Genomic DNA, 17,760 nt, shown 5'->3' with positions numbered 1-17,760 from the left:
TTATTTAGAGAAAACTGTGAAAAAAACTCAAATATCATCCAATCCCTACCTGCGTAACAGAGTATTTATCTCTTTTCGATTCAACATGTGCCATGCTTCACTCTTTGAATAAACGTCTTTACTTTGCAAAAGTTAAAAAAATTAGAATCTTGTTTTGTGGTGTGATCACTAAAGAAACATATAATGTGTGTTTTCTGTTTGACGGGGTTTGTCTTCACTCCTCCGTCTTCCTCGTCTTGTCTCACAGCTGCCGGGGAAGAAGGACCTCTTCATCGAGGCCGACTTGATGAGGCCGCTGGATCGTATTGCCAATGTGTCGACGCTAAAGGTGAACCTCATCCGCGCTCTCTCTCTTCTGACTCCTCAAACTGAGAAACTACAACAGACTGTAAATATTAAACTACACTAATTCTTTGTTTTCTTTCTTTACAGCAACATGAAGTCGACAAACTCTACAAAGTGGAATACAAACCTATTGTCAGCACCTCAGACCAGTGAGCCCCACACACACACACACCTGGTGTCACTGTATGACGATGTGTCATTGCTCTCTTTCAGGCTGTGCTTTCTGATCCGGCCGAGGATACAAACTGTGAAATGGATATGTGGTGAGAACAGATTTTTTTGTTTCATGAAGGCTCAATAAAAGTTTTTTTTTTTTTAAGATTTATTTTGGGCTTTTTGTGCCTTTAATCGAGACATAGGACAGTGGATAGAGTCGGAAATCAGGGAGAGAGAGAGAGAGAGTGGGGAATGACATGCGGGAGAGAGGCCACGGGTGGGATGTGAGCCCGGGCCGCCCACTTGAGACGACAGCCTCCATACATGGGGCGCACGCACTAACCACTGCGCCACCAGCGCCCCAAAGGCTCAACAAAAGTTTTAACAGTCAAATATTCACTCAATCAATTAGACGTAATTTGGAAAGCAAATTTAAATCAACAAGAATCCAACACACAGCGCTTTACATCCCCACTATGCAGGATGTCATTAAACTGAAAGAAGGACAAAGATATCCGTCTCACGATAGAGAACCAAGTGTTTGGTGCTCGCCCTCCATGTATGGAGGCTTTAATCCTCTAAGCAGGCAGCCTGGCTTCACATCTGACCTGTGGATCCTTTCCCACATGACACATCCCGCTCTCTCTCTCTCCACTGTCCTGTCTCTTAATAAAGGCCCAAAAAGCCCAAAAATAAAACAACAACAGTGCCTTGCATAAGGGCACATCAGCACCTCTTCAGCTATTAGACCAATTTCCAGACTTGGTCCACACCGGGACTTAAACCGGCAGCCATCCAGTTCCCAACCAAAGTCCCTACAGCTGCTCGTAACCCAGAATGATTTCATGTTTGACCTTTGTTGTCATATACATCCTTTATTTCCTGCGTTCTTTAAGAAGCCTACTTTATATCTAATGCTATATTCTTTGTTGTTTCAGATGTGGCCAATGCAGACAAGGCAGCAGGAAGACTTAGAAGATACAAGATGATCTTTACCCCTCAGAAGGTTTCGTCTCACTCTGCTGTTGTGTTCACGCTCTTTGCTTTGTTTTCTTTATGTCATCAATGACCTTCCTTCATTTGTTTGTCTTCCAGTTTTATGCGTGTGAGGCGATGCTGGAGGAGCAGGGCATCTTTGGTGGTGAGCGTCTTTTACTTTTCTTCAGCAGGGGTTAGTGTTTGTTGGAAGAAAGTTTTTTTTTTTTTTTTTTTGTACTGTACTTGTTTTTATATGCCAACAGATGTGACCACTGATGAATGGTCCTTCTACCTGCTTCCTCTGGATGATGACATCATCAGTCTGGAGCTGCCGGAGTTCTTCAGGGACAACTTCCTGGTAAGTAATAAACACAGCGTGAGTTTTGCTGCATTCATGTGGTGTCGTACAAATCGGAAAAAGACGAGTTTCCGAGTTGTAAAATGCACATGAACACCTGCTCAAGATGGAACAACAACTGAGAAACTCAGAAAATAATTAGTGCCCGACTTCATCATCACATAGGGGGCAAAATATGTTTTGTTAATGTTAACAATTTTTTTAATTAATTCACGTATTGCACATCAACATTTTGCTCAAATATAACTTATAACAGTTACATACGTTGTTACAATATTCTGACTTTCCAAGCTGAAATCACTTGAACACACTGAAACATTAGTCTGGTAGTTTGTGACTGTATGTCAACCCCGTGGTTGACTGGAGACCAGTCCATGGTGTGCCCCGCCTCTTGTTCAATGACAGCTGGGATTAGCTCCACCCCCCCAGCCACTCCTAACAGGATAGGCATATGGATAATGGTTGGATGGATGAATCATTTTGTACACTCATCACTCAGGCAGGGGACCAGCGGTGGGTGAGGACAGCTGGCAGTGCCCTGCACCTCCTTCACTCTCTGTACGGCCCCTTCTCTAAAGTCTACGGGATCGGCCGATGTTCCAAGGTGCAGCATGACCCGAGACTAACACGCAGTTTAACCTTCAGATCCACCGTGTTGTGTTTGATGAAAATTTGAACTGCCGTTAACTGTGCAAACATTAGATGGCGTACGAGTCGTGGAGGGAGCAGGTCGAGGAGGGGGAGCAGACGGCTCGTCAGGCTGAAATAGGAAAAGTTTTCCTCATTGACAGAGGTGAGAAGCAGACCAGGACCCCCTCTTACGTGGGCCGTCATGCTGAACTGTGCCGTGTTTACTCTTTAACTTTGTCGTGGTCTCTGCAGATGTGGACTATGTCACGCCTCTGTGCTCGCAAGTCGTCTACGAAGGACTTGTGGACAATATATTTAGAATCAAATGTGGTGAGTGTCAAAGCATAGCAGAGGAAGGTTAACTGTGTCTTGTGTAATATTCTGCTTTTACAAACCCTGAATACATTCATTTTTATTTCATTTAACCAGGAAAAGATTCTTGTTCAGATATCAGATCTATTTTTTTTCAAAGGAGTCTCGACCGTCTTTGTACATTCATATAGATTCAATAAAATATATTGGTGTCCCAGTCTGTGTATTCACATTGACGGCCTCGTGGCAGCTCCACATACACTTACACACAGAGTCAGTGCTGCGCTCCCTCACAATATTTGTGCCTCAGTCTGAATGCCACAGGGACGTACATATCTAAACCGGGCTTACTGACACAGAACTGAAAAACAGAGAAATGGAAAAATCTCTTAGAGGCATGCTCATAGACTACGAGGCCTTGTTCCTGCACCTCAAAATCAAATCGTTGTTTTATCATCGATAACATCAGACAAATTCTTATTTAATATACATATATATAGAAAAAATATTTAGCTCATTTTAGAGATACTTTGATGCTGGATTGTTCTGTTAGTCGGTCTAATTTTGGCTTATTTCAGACTAATTTAAACATTTGAAGACATCACTTGTCCACTCATGAGTCTTATATTTCAACATCTTCCATCATCACAGATGTATCATAGAATCACTGCTAAAGCCATTTGGGGTAATACTCCCAGCTCCAGCTTAGACTGGGTTGTTTTATTGTAGAACTAAACTTCCTCTGATTGTAGATTTCTTTGTGCACATTCTTGTGTCGACGTGTCGTCTAATCTGTCATGCAGGATGTGTGGAGTTTGGCCCCGATGTCACGTCCTCGGACAAAAGCATCAAAGTCATGTTGAACTCTCAGGACAGGGTGAGTGTGGCTGACATTAGAGAGGGAAGTCCTCTGCTGCTGGACTCTCGGGGACGATCCCGTTTAAACTCTCTGCTGTCTCCTAGGTCTTCAACGAAATCAGGAACGAGCATTTCTCCAACGTCTTTGGTTTTCTGAGTCAGAAAGCCAAAAACCTCCAGACTGCATATGACGTGAGTGAACGTTACTCACCCTCATCGATCACTGTTACCATGGTTACCTAAAATGTTTACACTTTTCTCCTTTATTATTAATCCTGCAGAAGCGTCGGGGCATGGACATAAAGCAGATGAAGACGTTTGTGTCCGAGGAACTGAAAGGGTTAAAACAGGAACATCGATTACTTAGCCTGCGTGAGTTTTTAGATCAGGACTTTATTCTGTAAATCACAGTGATCGTCACATATCTCCGGTTAAAGCTGCGTTTTTGACGAGCACGTTCTTTTTTAGACATCAGTGCCAGTGAGTCGATCATGAAGAAGAAAACCAAGCAGGATTTTCAGGAGTTTCTGAAGACTGAACACTGTGAGAATCGTTTATTTCATCCTCTGATTCAGATGTTTGTGAGTTTTTATATTGTATATTTTTTATACCAACGCTTGATGTGTTGTTTTCTGTTTCAGCTTTACTTGAAGGATTTGAAATCCGTGAATGTATTTCTTTCATAGAGGAGCACATCAACAGACAGGTCAGTGACGGAAACATTTCAATCAGGGCTGTCGAACGATTACATTTCTTAATCGCTAAATTGCAGAAGATAATCACACATTTGTGAATCGCATGTTTGAAATAAATTCCATTATATTACAAAGGCCAACAGGGTACCCCGTGCACCATCTGTATACGCTCTCAGGTGTGCACGGTTGCAGGAACATATCATGAAATTATAAATCAAAAATGACCAACCATGCCTTTAATTAATCGTGATTAACTAGTTCATGCTGACAGCCCTCATTTCAATTTTTTTAAAGGTCTCCATGATAGAGAGTCTGAGGCTGCTTTGTCTTTTGTCCATCACAGAAAACAGTGAGTCGTCTTTTTCAATAGACAGAAATGCAGAAGATTCTCCTGCTGAAGTAATAACTGTGAGATGTGTTTGTGTCCTCTCTCTCACAGGTCTACTGCCAAAAGATTACCGGTCATTAAAAGCACAATATCTACAGGTGTGTGCAGTTCCCAAACAAATTGATTTATGGAAGCCACATAGAGACTGAAAAAAGCTTTTTGTGTCAGGATCTGCACTTCGAATCCGACCTTAAACTTTTAGCATTTTATGGAAACATAACAGTGGAAATTATTTTAGCGAGTTTATTGTTAGTGTCACACGTTAAATTTTCTTATATTTGTGTGTGTGTTGCTTTGAATAAATGCGTCTGCTCAATGAGAATGATCGGATTAACCTCATCAGAGCTATGGAGTAGACCACCTGCTCACATTCACCAACCTGAGGCAGCTCGGGCTGCTGGTGGAGCAGCAGCCGGGAGAGACGCTGACCGTGATGGAGAGCAAAGTGGGGAAACTCGTTAACGACAAGACTGCAGGTTAAAAAAAACAAAAACCTTTTCTATATCAGAATCACTTCTGTTTGCATGTCCTGATGTATTGTTTTGGGAATTCTACAGACGGAATACTTTTGTCTTTTTTGCTTGATTTATTCTTCCAGGAAAGTTGACTGACGCCTTCTCTTCTCTCGCTAAGAAGAACAATTTCAGAGCCCTGAGCCGAAGGCTAAATTTGGTAAATTAGCTTCTTTCGTGTTCTTCCTTCAAAAGGCATTTGTCCTCATGTCAGTGTGTTTTTTTGTGTTCTTGCCTTGCTGAAAGTTCAGTATTTTAATGAGAATATCACAATTTATTGTGTAAAGGTGCCAAAGACTGATGAAGAATACAACCTGCGCGTCCCCAGAGACATGGCTTACATTTTCAGCGGTGCCTACGTCCCCCTGAGCTGCAAACTCATCGAGCAGGTGATTAAAACCAGCTGTTTTTGTTCATTTCACAGCATCTGACTGGTTGTCTTTATCATGAATAAATAAGACACCACATGATACAGTTATTTGTCCTGCTCCGGTCAACGGCAGGTGCTAGAGCGAGACGGTTGGACGGGGCTTGAAGAAGTAACCCGGCTGCTAAACGGGCATGAATTTGCCGTTACAGGTAAAGACATGATTTGAAGCTCTCGAGTTTCACTGAATGTTTACATGCTTAGGAATATCAGGGTGAATTATTTCTGTAGAAAACAAATATCTTACACTCAAAGGGAAAAACACATCTGTAACCTTAAGGCCCTGACACACCCAGCATACGGCAAAGAACTAGTAGCCTTCAGACTTTAAATAGCCGTGGAGAAAGGCAGTGTCTCTGCCATGTGTATGTGTTAATGGCTTTCTTTTTGGCTTTTTACTTGTGTGAATTACATAACAAAGGCTTCAGACAGGAGAGCGCTGTGATAGCAGACAGGCAGGGTGAAAGAAAAGATCCCAACACCAGGGATTCATCTTCCTACTCAAATGATGAATTTCATCAATCTTTATTTGTATAAGACGACACAAGGAACCAGGAACCAGCAGGGTAGTCACAATCCCCCCCCCCCCCCCTTAAAAACGTGGGTCCGAGGGACACCATGAAATTAACTAAATGAAGGATATTTATTGTACCAACATAAATACAGCTTCATCACATGCATGAATCCACACAAAACACAGGGACATTTCTTGAAAACTGCTGCATTTTTTTTATATTTAACCAAAGATTCAGTTCCTCTCAAAGCATCGCATCAGTTTATCAGGACAGATCATCTGTCACACAACAGTGCCCAAAGTAAGGCTGAGCCAGAAATGTACAACCTGTGCCTGAAACCATTAACATAATCAATAAGGTTTTTGGGTGGATCACTGCTCTTAAAATTATCTGACAACTCATTTGGACTGAACCCAGTGCTTTGATAGGGACAAACAGGGGGGATCCATAGCAGCAGGGTGTCCTCCACCAACGATCCAGAGGAACCTACGAGAGCTCACCATCTGGCTTAATTCTGAAACAATCACAAAATGAACTACGTTAACTCAAATTTTTATTATTTTATTTACAGAAATCAGGTCGTTCGAGTGGTTCCACTGTGTTTTCTTTTTTGTTTCTTGACTGTTTCAAAAGACGTCTGCTGAATGCTGAAGCTTTTATCTCTCATCAGGCAGCAACGGAGCCGATTCAAGAGCAAAGAGCGACGCTCAGCGCATCATCCTCGTCATGTTCCTCGGCGGCTGCACCTTCTCAGAGATTTCAGCCCTACGCTTCCTCGGCAGAGAGAAAGGTACAACATGGTCTGAACTGTCTTCTGTCCTGACTTGTTACCAGGTGTAGTAGTAGATATTGGATTGGAGAGTATGACCTTGTATTCCTGCGCTTCCAGTACATGAGGATGGTCCATTTAGATCACAGAAGGAAAATGTTTTCCCCAAAATAATGTCAACAAAAAAAAAACCATTCATATGAAATTAAGATGTGTCCCTTTTTTATGGTATGGAGATAAAGATAACCCTGCTTACGTCTACACTCGATGTGTTGTAAAGAATGTTTATTGTTTTATTTTTATTTTTTAAATTATTTCCCATGACATCACCAGAAAAAAAAAACAACTATCGACCCGTTTAGTTGAACTTTAAGATAAATTGACCAATGCTTTCTATTTTAACATTACATCACTACTTTAATAAACATTATTGCTCCTTTTTTCCAGGTTATAAATTCATCGTGGTAACAACAGCGATCACAAACAGTTCAAGACTCATCGAGTCTCTGCTGGACAACCATGTATGAAGCGTGTCGGCCATTAAAGATGGACAGATACTGAGACATTCCTGCAGACACTTGTCATGCATTCCCTGCAGTGCTGACATTACAGCTGTTTATACAGTATTCACTAACGCCCTGTGTCTGACATTAAAAGAACTCTTAAGATGTATAAAGTGAATAAATGTTTTTAACTCGACTCTGGCTGATTCTCCTTCTCTTTATCTTAGTCACCTGTGATTCAGTGTTCAGTCTATAATGATTTTATTTCTGTTCTTTATTCAGCATCAAACATTTAAACTGTCGGACATTTCACAAATTACTTCAAGCTGCTTATTTATATGATATAATAAAAATAACCAAACTAACAACCAAACTGATTCAAAAATATATGATAACTTGAAAAAAATGTTGTGTAATTTTTGTTTACTTCAACTTGTTTTGTCTGATGTAAAGTGCTTTATAAATAAAATGTGGTATTATCATAATTTTTAAATAAAACGTGTGTGTAACTCAAGTTTTTCAGAGAGTCCCAAGGCACTTATTTTTTCAAATACTAAAGATTTTTAAGTACTACAAAATTTAAAATAAATCTAAATTTGTGTATAAAGAATTTACCTTTAATCTAAATATTCTTACACAAAAAAATCACGATTAACAAAAGTGTCATTGTCGTTGCGTCACCACGCCCTGCATGAAACTGGCGTCTGTTTTTCGAGGGGCGGGGCTGCTCTTGTGATTGGCTGTTAAAGCTTCGGGTGGGCGATGTCAATCAGAGAGCGGAACGCAGCTGCACGCGTATTTTGAACTGTCGGGTAGCAACGGACTGGACTCAAGAGCGAGGGGGCAACGCGGCGCTTGTCTTTTTATTTGACAAGTTTAAGTTGTTTTAAACTGTTCACGAAGTCTGCAAACAAGTCTGGACTATACAATGAGGCGGAGGTAAGATTAAAACGTATTTTCTGCCCCCAGAAAATACTTTAAATGTACTTACTTAACGCAAGCTTATCCTCGCAGTAGCGGTTAGCTCGAACATAATCGTGAATTTGGTTTACTGTTTAAGTTGTACACGGTACAGTTGAATTCGTTTATTGGTTTTATATGGGGGGGTGTCTCTGTGTTCCTCTAGCGAGGTGCTCGCAGCAGAGTCGTTGTCCTGCATAAAGAAAGCGCTGATCCACCTGAAGGACATTTGGGAGGAGATCGGTATCCCAGAAGACCAGAGACTGCAGAGGATTAATGTAGTCAAGACCCACATTAAGGTGAGACATCAACCATTTCATTGCTGGTGTGTGATAGTTAAGAGGAGGTTAGGTTTCTTGTCAGTGATGGCTCTAGGGTAGAAACTGTGTTTAAACCTTGATGTCTGGGTCTTAAGGGAATGAAGGATAAAGACAGAAAAAGTCATACCGTTGCTATTCACAAAAGTGTTTTCCCTCAAGACAAAAACAACAACAATATATTGGTTTATATTTGACAAGAAAGCTTCCTATGCAAACAAGTGGAAGAAAAACTCGTAATGTTATGCAACAAAGCCCTTTATGGTCTTATGATCTTTCTGAAGGGTTAGCAAACAGCTGTAGTGTGCATTAAAAACCTAGGACAGGTGCTAGGTTGTTGGTTGTTGTGTTTTTAGTGGGAGGCTACGGCAGCTAAGCTGCAAAAAGGACAGATTTAAAAATACTTTTTTACCTACTGCAATTGCACTTTATAACGACTCCCCTTTAAGTAAGGACAGAAGACATTTAAACTTTTAAACTTTAGCCTGAGTTGCATATATCATAAATCAAACTGTATTGTGGGCTCATGTTTTTTTGTATGGGTAGGATATGTATGTATGTATGTGTTGTGTTGTGTGTTTGTATGTATGCTGGCTGCTGGAACACCTAAATTTCCCTGCTGGGATGAATAAAGTATATCTTATCTTATCTTTTATCGTATAAGAAATCTGTTTCTCCATGTTTTCATATGTGAAGAAGGGACTGTCAGCAGATTGAGACACTGGATATTGATTCTTAAATCAACACACAACCATCTGCAGAATGTTTATTTTTTTCTTCTTCTGTTTATTCACTAGAACTTGTTGGAAATGATGGTCAAAGAAGAGGAGTCTCTGAAAAACAGGCTGATGAGCAGTATTGAAACATGCAGGGCAGAAATGGAGAAGCTTTGTCTGGAACTTAAGCTGCCATTGTTTGAGGTAACAAAACCTTTTACATCTACCTGTTACAAATACACAGCTGTTTGATTTGCTTGCCAGCGATTGATTGCATACAAACGTTTTGTAAGTTCACACTTAATATACATGCTTACTATGTTTTCATTTTTGTCTAAAAACATTTCTATTCTAATCCAATAATAAAGTAGTCATTGTTTGGTTGATCATGAATAATATTGGACGCACAGAAGAGAAAATAAACATCTTGTTGTTATCTCCTCTGTATGTTCAGGAGGAGAGTGGTATCAGCATGCTCCAGCAGGAGAAAAACATCCGCACACAGGTGGATGCTCTGACGAAGGACAAGACTCAGCGGATGGAGCAGCTGAAGCTTCTTCTGGAGCAGGACCAGGACCTGTGCGACATCCTGTGCTCCATGTCTTACGGCATCGCTCCCGACTCCGTCCCCTCCCCGGAACAGCTGGAGAGCTTCCGGCAGCACATCGCCAACCAGAACGAAGAGAAGGTGAGAGGGGTCATCTGCTTTGTTTGGTTGATGCGGTTTCATCTTTGGACCCCTTTTAAAGCTGCTTAGAAAAGATCAAAATGCACACAGGGTATTTTATATCAGAAGTCTCGTTAAATGGCTCTTAAGGTCATAGTTTCTCTTGCTGGTTGACATGCTTCTACTTGAAACATGACATTTGAGAATAGATATTAAAAGCAAAGCGTTTGCCACATGTCCCTGAGCTGTTAACATACTCTCCTCTCCTAAATCATAATATTAGGGACACTTGGGATGTATCATATCACTTCAAGAAATTGAGAAAGTGTAAAGGAAAAGCCTGAAGGTCACTGGATAAAAGTATTGGCAAGACTACCCCCAAATCATGAACTGAAAATTTGTTTTGACATCTTTGTTTTTCAGATATTTTACCAAAAGTAAAACACAAGAAAATATGTTTATCTGGCATTTAACTATGAATAGCAGCATCACATAACTTTTCTTCTCTCTCGTAAACCTCTAATCCATACTTGTGTGTGTTTCAGGCGAGGCGGTATGCTGAGTTCACAGACATCAAAAGGCAGATCATCCTGCACATGGAGCAGCTGGACCACATCCCTGAGACCAGCTTTGAGAAGGACGTGGTCTGTGAGGACGAGGACTCTTTTTGCCTCTCCAGAGACAATATCACATCCCTCAAACTGCTTCTCTGCCAGGTGAGAGTTTTAAAACAGTGCTGGATTTATAATCAGGCTTTCATGTTGACTGGCTGATGTTTAACCTGTTTAACAGTTAATGCAGGAGTTGTTGGTGACTGATGTGTCTCTGTCCCTCTCGCAGCTGGAGGAGCGTAAAGCAGAGAACGAGGCGATGTGTGAGAGTCACAGGGAGAAGATCCAGCAGCTGTGGGACAGACTGCAGGTGCCGCAGGAGGAGAGGGAGGCCTTCAACGAACACATGGTCACATCCAGGAACAGGAACTTGGAAGCGGTGAGAAGTTACAAGTGTCCTGAGCCACCGACTCGACGCTACATTTATTTTTATGACAGTCCATTCTGTGGCTTCTGGTTCTTCAGTTTACACTTTACTCTTCCTCCTCAGTTGCGAGCAGAGGTCCAGCGTCTAGAGGAGCTCCTAAACATCCGAAATGTCACAGAAGCCATTCGCTCTGAGATCGCTGTGTTCTGGGACAGGTGCTTCCTCAGTATCGACCAGCGGCAGGATTTTGCACCATATTTTAGCGGTGGGTTCTCTTGCTTTACATTTAAACGGTTTCATTCAAAAGAATATTGGACTTTATCAAAGTGCTAAGACTCTGACTGTTTCAGAGGACTTCACTGAAGAGCTGCTGAGCGTGCACGATGCTGAGATCCAGCGCTTGAAGAAGCATTACGAGGACCACAGAGAGCTTTTTGAGGGGGTTCACCAGTGGGAGGACAGCTGGAGACTCTTCCTGGAGCTGGAGGTGAGCACACCGACTTTGGACTTGATTTATGAAGGACTCTGCATGGACATTGTTACGCCCCTATGGGGCTAACAACAATACACAAATAGACCCAGTAAAATACTTAAAACACCTTAACCAAGTCAAAATCAAGGGATTTATTACTAACATGACAAACCCAACAGACAATCCCTGACTGAAAGGCACAGCAGTCCCAACTCCAAAAGTCTCTCTTCCTGAAGCCGGAACTGCGATTTTAAGCTCTGAGGCCAGGTGTGCATTAGTGGCTTCACCTGGGCAAACAGCACAGGGAAACATACAGCCGCAACAGATATGAACCTCTGATCAGCCAAGGTGTTCTGTCTTGAATGTAATGAATTGTGGGTGATATAAATGAGTGAAGTCTGAACCTAAAGAAGACTCCAGTAAGTCGCAGGAGGCCCATTGGGGACCACATGTAATTTAGGGGTTCTGGAAGCTCTCAGAACTTTCATACAAAAAGGGAATGTAATCTTTATTTTTTTGTGTTTTTCTCATTCTCAGAAAAAAGCCACAGATCCGACAAGATTCGCAAACAGAGGAGGGAATCTTCTCAAAGAGAAGAAGCAGAGGTCTGAGCTGCACAAAAGTTTGCCCAAGGTAAAAATGTGGACGTAGATTATTTTTTTGCCTAAGCATGAAATATCTTTTACGTCACAGTAACTCATTACTGTGTGTCTTTGTTGTTGTTGTTGTTTTAAGCTTGAGGAAAAAACTAAAAGCCGAGATCGACGCGTGGGAAAGTGAACAGGGTCAGGAGTTCCTGGTCAGCGGGCAGAAGTTCCTGCAGTACGTGGAGGAGCAGTGGGAGCTGCACCGAATCGAGAAAGAGAAGGACAAACAAGAAAGGGTAAACAAATCCCCCTTATTGCGTAGTGGGCCTGTATGTTTAGTGGAAAATGTGTTGACACGTCTCTTTGACAAACTCCTGACAGCATCTGAAGAAGAGCAAACAGACTAAGCTGGACATGCTCTATGGAACAGCTGTACGCACCCCCACCAAACGCAGATTCCTCGGCACCACCACTCCAAACAAAATACGCAAGGTAAACCAAGTTTGTGGCTCACGTTTATACTACTGGTACTATCAATTCTTTAAGACTAATTGAATTCTGTTAGGTCGCCTGGCTCTGTGGGCACTAACCCCCTCCCTCCCTCCCTCTGCCTCTTTTATCAGTTTAATGCAACTGCCAGCATCTCTAGCGCCACCTCTAACAGCACCATGCGCTCTGCTTTTGGTGGAACTGTCTGTCGCTCGCCTGTGCCCCGCCCACAGCTCTCGGCAAACAAGGTTGGTCAAAGAACTACAAACATAATGGAGAAGTATTTATTTAACAGGGTTTTGTTTGACAATGCTTTTGAACCAAAACAAATATACTTAAAATGCTTTTACCTGAGTCAAGGTACTTCTCTCATACTTCCTTCTAATTTGGCGCTGGAATATAACCATTTGTATGCGTGGTATTAACACCCGTTGCACCTCGTTTTGCAATGTATAACACAGAGGAGGCATGGTGGGGTAAAGTGGCTCTGTCCCTGATCCTCCGTCTGAAGTAGTGACAGAGCATCATCAGAGGGGGAGATGGTGGTAATGTGTAACATCAGAGCCGTCTGTGGATCAGCAGTGTGTGTGCAAGTGTGAAGCTCCTGCCTGAAATCACACCAGGGAGACCGATCTCACACGGTTTCTGATGCAATGTTTAAGTTCTTGGTTGAGGGATCACAATCTCTGTATGGCTGTTGGCACACAAACTTTTCCACACTTTCTAAATGTGACCTTTTAAACGTGTGTCATACTCCTTACCCTTTGATTGTTTCAGGCTTAGAGTGGGGTGGACTTCCTTCTGCCTCTTTATTCAGCTGTTTTAATCATCCTTATCTTCGGGTCTGTTTGTTTTAGAGGTATGGACTCCTGGTGAAAACCTTAAAAAAAACACTGAAGGGTCAGTAAAGGGGGCTCTGTGAAGTTTGTATCTGCCGTGTTGTTGCTCCTGCGTTGATCTGTGAACACCGATTGTTACTTTACGTTCCCTGAGATGTCTAGGGGATGAGAGGAGTGACAATCACGATTGAAAATCATGAATGAAGAAAAAAGATGCCAAACTTTTTAAATCTATCAAACACAACTCAAGAGAAGCCAAACATTGACTCAATTTAAACACCAACACAAAACTCAGATTAACAGGAAGAACTATGACGACATCAGACAAGTAACTTCCACACAATCACTGCACGACCCACTAGTGACTGCTCTCACCTCTCCTGCTTTTTATGCTGAGGACGTTTTGATTAATAGTTGGTATCAGCTGAGCTCAATCACCAGCTGCAGTAGGGACTCAAGACGGTACCAACCTGCAGCACCACGAGAGAGAGAGAGAGAGAGAGAGAGAATCATGTAACACTGGTACAGCAAAAACTAAACAACAACCAATAGTGCAGATGTATTTGATGGACAAAATGAAAGTTGACTCGTGATCTCCTCCATTCATTTTCTAAATCATTGACTGACTGCTGTTTTCTGATGTTAGAGAAGTGATTGTTTGCTCCACTTGTCTGATGTTATTCTCTCCTTCTGTGCGCCCTCCAGGTTCCAGCGGTGCGGACGACCGATAGCAGTAGACCCCCCCATCCCACGACTGCAGGGCTGTAACAAGGAGAACGAGGTCCGGTGGAAGGGGACCCCTTTGAGTGGTGTGTTGCTGAACTCCGCTAGTCCACAGCCTAACTTCAGCATAACCTCTGTTGCCAGCACATATTCAGAATTTGTGGTAATTTAATTTTTTGGCTCTAATTAATTCTCTCTGCATGGTTTTCCTCATTCATGTGCAGTTCGACTCTTAAAATGATTGTTTAATTATCAGACGATGATGAAGCATGTTAATGATGTACATTTATATTATAGAGGGACTTGGTCAACACTGAATCTGTTCAGTCAAGGTGTGTTTGGAATTCTTAAAGCTAAGTGTTAATGCCACTAATCCTGTGATGACTTGCAGTTATTGCATGCCTCTAATCAAAGGGGGAAATTACCCTTCAAGAAAAGGTGATGTTTAAACTTGAACACAGTCGCTTTGTAAGGCCCTGTGTCCACCTAGTGGTTTTTTTCTGAGCTGCAGCAGTTTATTTTCAATTGTTTTCAGTGAGTTCGACGCAGCAGGCGCTGTTGACATCTCCGGCGCTCTTTTCCAAATGTATGATATTCCCTGTAGTTTTGCCGCCTACAGATCGTGTCTTGTACCCACATCCTCTTTGCTCCGTGTCCGATCTCAAATTTAAAACATGCTGTTAAAAGAAACGGAGCCGTGTCAGTCATAAAGCGGCCGTTGTCAACAGACTGTTGTCATAGAGACAGGACGGACGTGCAGTGCATTTCTTCTCAGTGCAAAAACGTTTCATGCACAGCCAGCGCTTTTCTGCCCGGAAAAAACCCAAGTAGACACGAGGCCTAAGACTTCAGAAAGCATTCTGGTTAATGTAAGAATCATTCCAGCCATGTTTCAGCTCGGTTCTTTTATTTCAGTCAGTTATCGCTTATTTTTGCAATTTTACTTTCAACATATTTTCAAGCAAACCAAATCTAATCCAGTGTCGTTTCTCGTCATAAATTGTGGAGGGTCTTGGCACAGAATCTTCAATTTAATGCATCACCATGATTCAGAAACCATCATTTAAAAAAAACAAAACATAATCAGGTCAACAGAGATGTTGAACACAAAATCTCTCTCATTTAAATGCGCTACATTTTAAGGTTTCTGGTGCAGTTCCATTCAGTGAATGTAAAATAAAAATGTGGACCTTTTCCTGCACTGTCATCACTTTCCAGGAATTGGTGCTAAGAGTTCTTTACAGACATTTTGCAGTGAAGACATGGTTTGGATAAAGGAAGACAGTTCAGGGTCAAGAAAAATGTGTAAACCAAAACTGAGTAGCCCTTCACATCAGGATAGTTTCTACAGTTTGACCCATAAAAATGAATATTTCCTCTCTTTATGTCACAGTTTAAACATTTTGAGTCGTCCTTTTCTCTCTAATGACACTAACGGCTTTCAGAGTGGCTCAATTCATGGCAATAAAAAGTGTGCCTGTTTGTATGCTTCTTTGAGTCGCCTGCTCCTCCATGTTTTCAAACTTTCGACTTTAATGTCTGCTCTTTTTGGTTCTATAGCGAGACCTGTCCAAAGCCTCCAACACCAAGATCCAGCACGACGTCCTGAACTCCACCAGCACCAACCTCTGACCTCCCCGCTCACATCGTCGCCCTTTCAATGAAGTTCTGATTCCTTCCCATGTGGATCTCTGCTACCTGCTTTTAAATGTAAATGAAGGTGATAATATATTAAGTGTTGACTCAGTGGTGAACACTTTGAACAGCTGTTATATAAATGAGACTTTGCGCTGTCCATCACTGTGTGGGATAACATATGTCTGTAACTAACACTACTGTTACAGATGGAGGTAACCTGTGACCTCCAGTGCTTCTAACTAGCCTATCATTGAGAGCACCTCCTTTTATAGAGCAGCCAGGCTGATGAGAACAGACTGGGTGCTCTATAAAAGGAGGTGCTCTCAATGATAGGCTAGTTAGAAGCACTGGAGGTCACAGGTTACCTCCATCTGTAACACTGCTTTGGCTCTCTAGATGTATGAAGAGGCAGTAAATGTCTGCATCGATTAGTGCACATTTAAACGAAAGAAAGTTAAAGAATCGTCTCTTTCTGAATTTATGCAATCTGGGGTTACAGGCCAAATGTATTATGAATACTACTTATGCACTTTTTTAGTTAGAACATATTTTTGCAAAGCACACTCACTGTCATCCAACTCTGTTTTTATATTTGTATGTATGCTGTAAATATTTATAATAAAAACCCTACAGTTGACTTCAAATGTAGTGATCAGGAAAGTGAAGACTAAAGCTTCAGGTGGATTTCAGGCAGGCTTAATGTACAGGGCAGGCTGATGTTAGTTTATACCATTTTGGGTAAATTAATCAAAGCTTGATTAATTTAATCAGCGTTGATGAACATCTGGTGCCGTTATCTGTCTCTGCATACTTTGAATTTGTGATATGAAGTTCAGACGTCTCCCTGCTCTGATTAATGTGTGTCTCCATCAGTCGTCCATGATGTATTTTTACACCACCAAATTTATTCTTCAATCGTCCTTCTGAGGTGTCTGGTAAATAATTCCAGATATGTTGTAATAAAGCGCTGCAACTGAGTTTATACTTTGTGTATTTCATCATTTCAGCAGAAAAAGTTTCCTTTTAATCTAAATTTAGAATTAAACCGAGTATGCTATTTAAGTACAGTGGTTTAGAGAATTTATTGATTTTGAACAACAACAAATAAACACATGTTGATATGATATTCATCATGCTTAACATAAGTCATGAAACATAAAATAAAAATAAAAACAGAATAAAACCAGTAAAGAATGTACCAACATTTTAGCATCTGCTTTTTTAAAATTTGTGTTAAAAAAAAGAAAAAACCTTCACACATTCATTTCATAAGACAGATGTGTAGGAGAGTTAAGTGTCACTGAAAACATAGAGGTAACCTCCTGCATGCTGTCTAAGTTGCAAACAAACATTTATTGGCTGTGGATCAGTGGTAGAGTCAGTCGTCTCTCAACTGGAAAGTTGGGGGTTTGACCCCCAGCTTCTGCAGCTACATATCCAAAGTGTACTCGTGGGCAAGACACTTAACCCCATGTTGCTCCCGCTGCTTCATCGGTCGTGTATGAATGGGATTAGTCAGGGGTGGGCAACTGGCGGCCCGGGGACCACATGCAGCCCCCATCAACCCTCAAGGTGGCCCTCAGAACAATTTTTACATATCAATTAATTGGAAACATGAAGAAAACATGACAAAATCTGCCATGAAATCATGAAAACCAGAAATATGTCCATAATAATATTTGATCACTGGTATATGTTGAGTTAAATTTGAGACATAATTGATTGGAATCGTTTTTGTATTCTACAATTTGGCCCTCTAGCAGTGAGAATTAAATGAATGTGGCTCCTTGCTGTGACACAAGTTGCCCATCCCTGAGATTAGTTAATACTGATGGACACGGTACATAGAAACATCTGCCATCAGTGACACATATAATAAAAAAAGAGCTTAGATTTAAGAACCAGTTAAAGTTACAGAGCGTAAAAAT

General features: G+C 41.5%; 1 protein-coding gene and 1 pseudogene across 1 annotated transcript; both read left to right on the top strand.

The window, feature by feature from the left end:
• Window positions 1-235: 235 nt before the first annotated feature.
• On the top strand, window positions 236-7,824 carry LOC132956775 (vacuolar protein sorting-associated protein 33B-like; the record flags this gene model as incomplete). The annotated part of the gene is made up of 22 exons (XM_061030402.1): window positions 236-328; window positions 433-494; window positions 559-608; window positions 1,440-1,507; window positions 1,597-1,642; window positions 1,743-1,837; window positions 2,337-2,441; window positions 2,540-2,630; window positions 2,720-2,797; window positions 3,583-3,656; window positions 3,743-3,829; window positions 3,919-4,009; window positions 4,106-4,180; window positions 4,279-4,343; window positions 4,627-4,681; window positions 4,772-4,818; window positions 5,064-5,196; window positions 5,319-5,392; window positions 5,520-5,621; window positions 5,736-5,811; window positions 6,845-6,964; window positions 7,391-7,824. Coding segments are annotated over 22 exons (1,767 nt in total), but the record flags the coding sequence as incomplete, so codon positions are not given.
• A 461-nt stretch (window positions 7,825-8,285) lies between these two features.
• Window positions 8,286-16,466, top strand: LOC132956591 (protein regulator of cytokinesis 1-like; annotated as a pseudogene).
• The last annotated feature ends 1,294 nt before the right edge of the window (window positions 16,467-17,760 follow it).

The sequence above is a fragment of the Labrus mixtus genome, chromosome 22, assembly GCF_963584025.1.
Source record: "Labrus mixtus chromosome 22, fLabMix1.1, whole genome shotgun sequence".
Lineage (NCBI taxonomy): Eukaryota > Metazoa > Chordata > Actinopteri > Labriformes > Labridae > Labrus > Labrus mixtus.
This window is presented reverse-complemented; position numbering and strand designations above follow the sequence as displayed.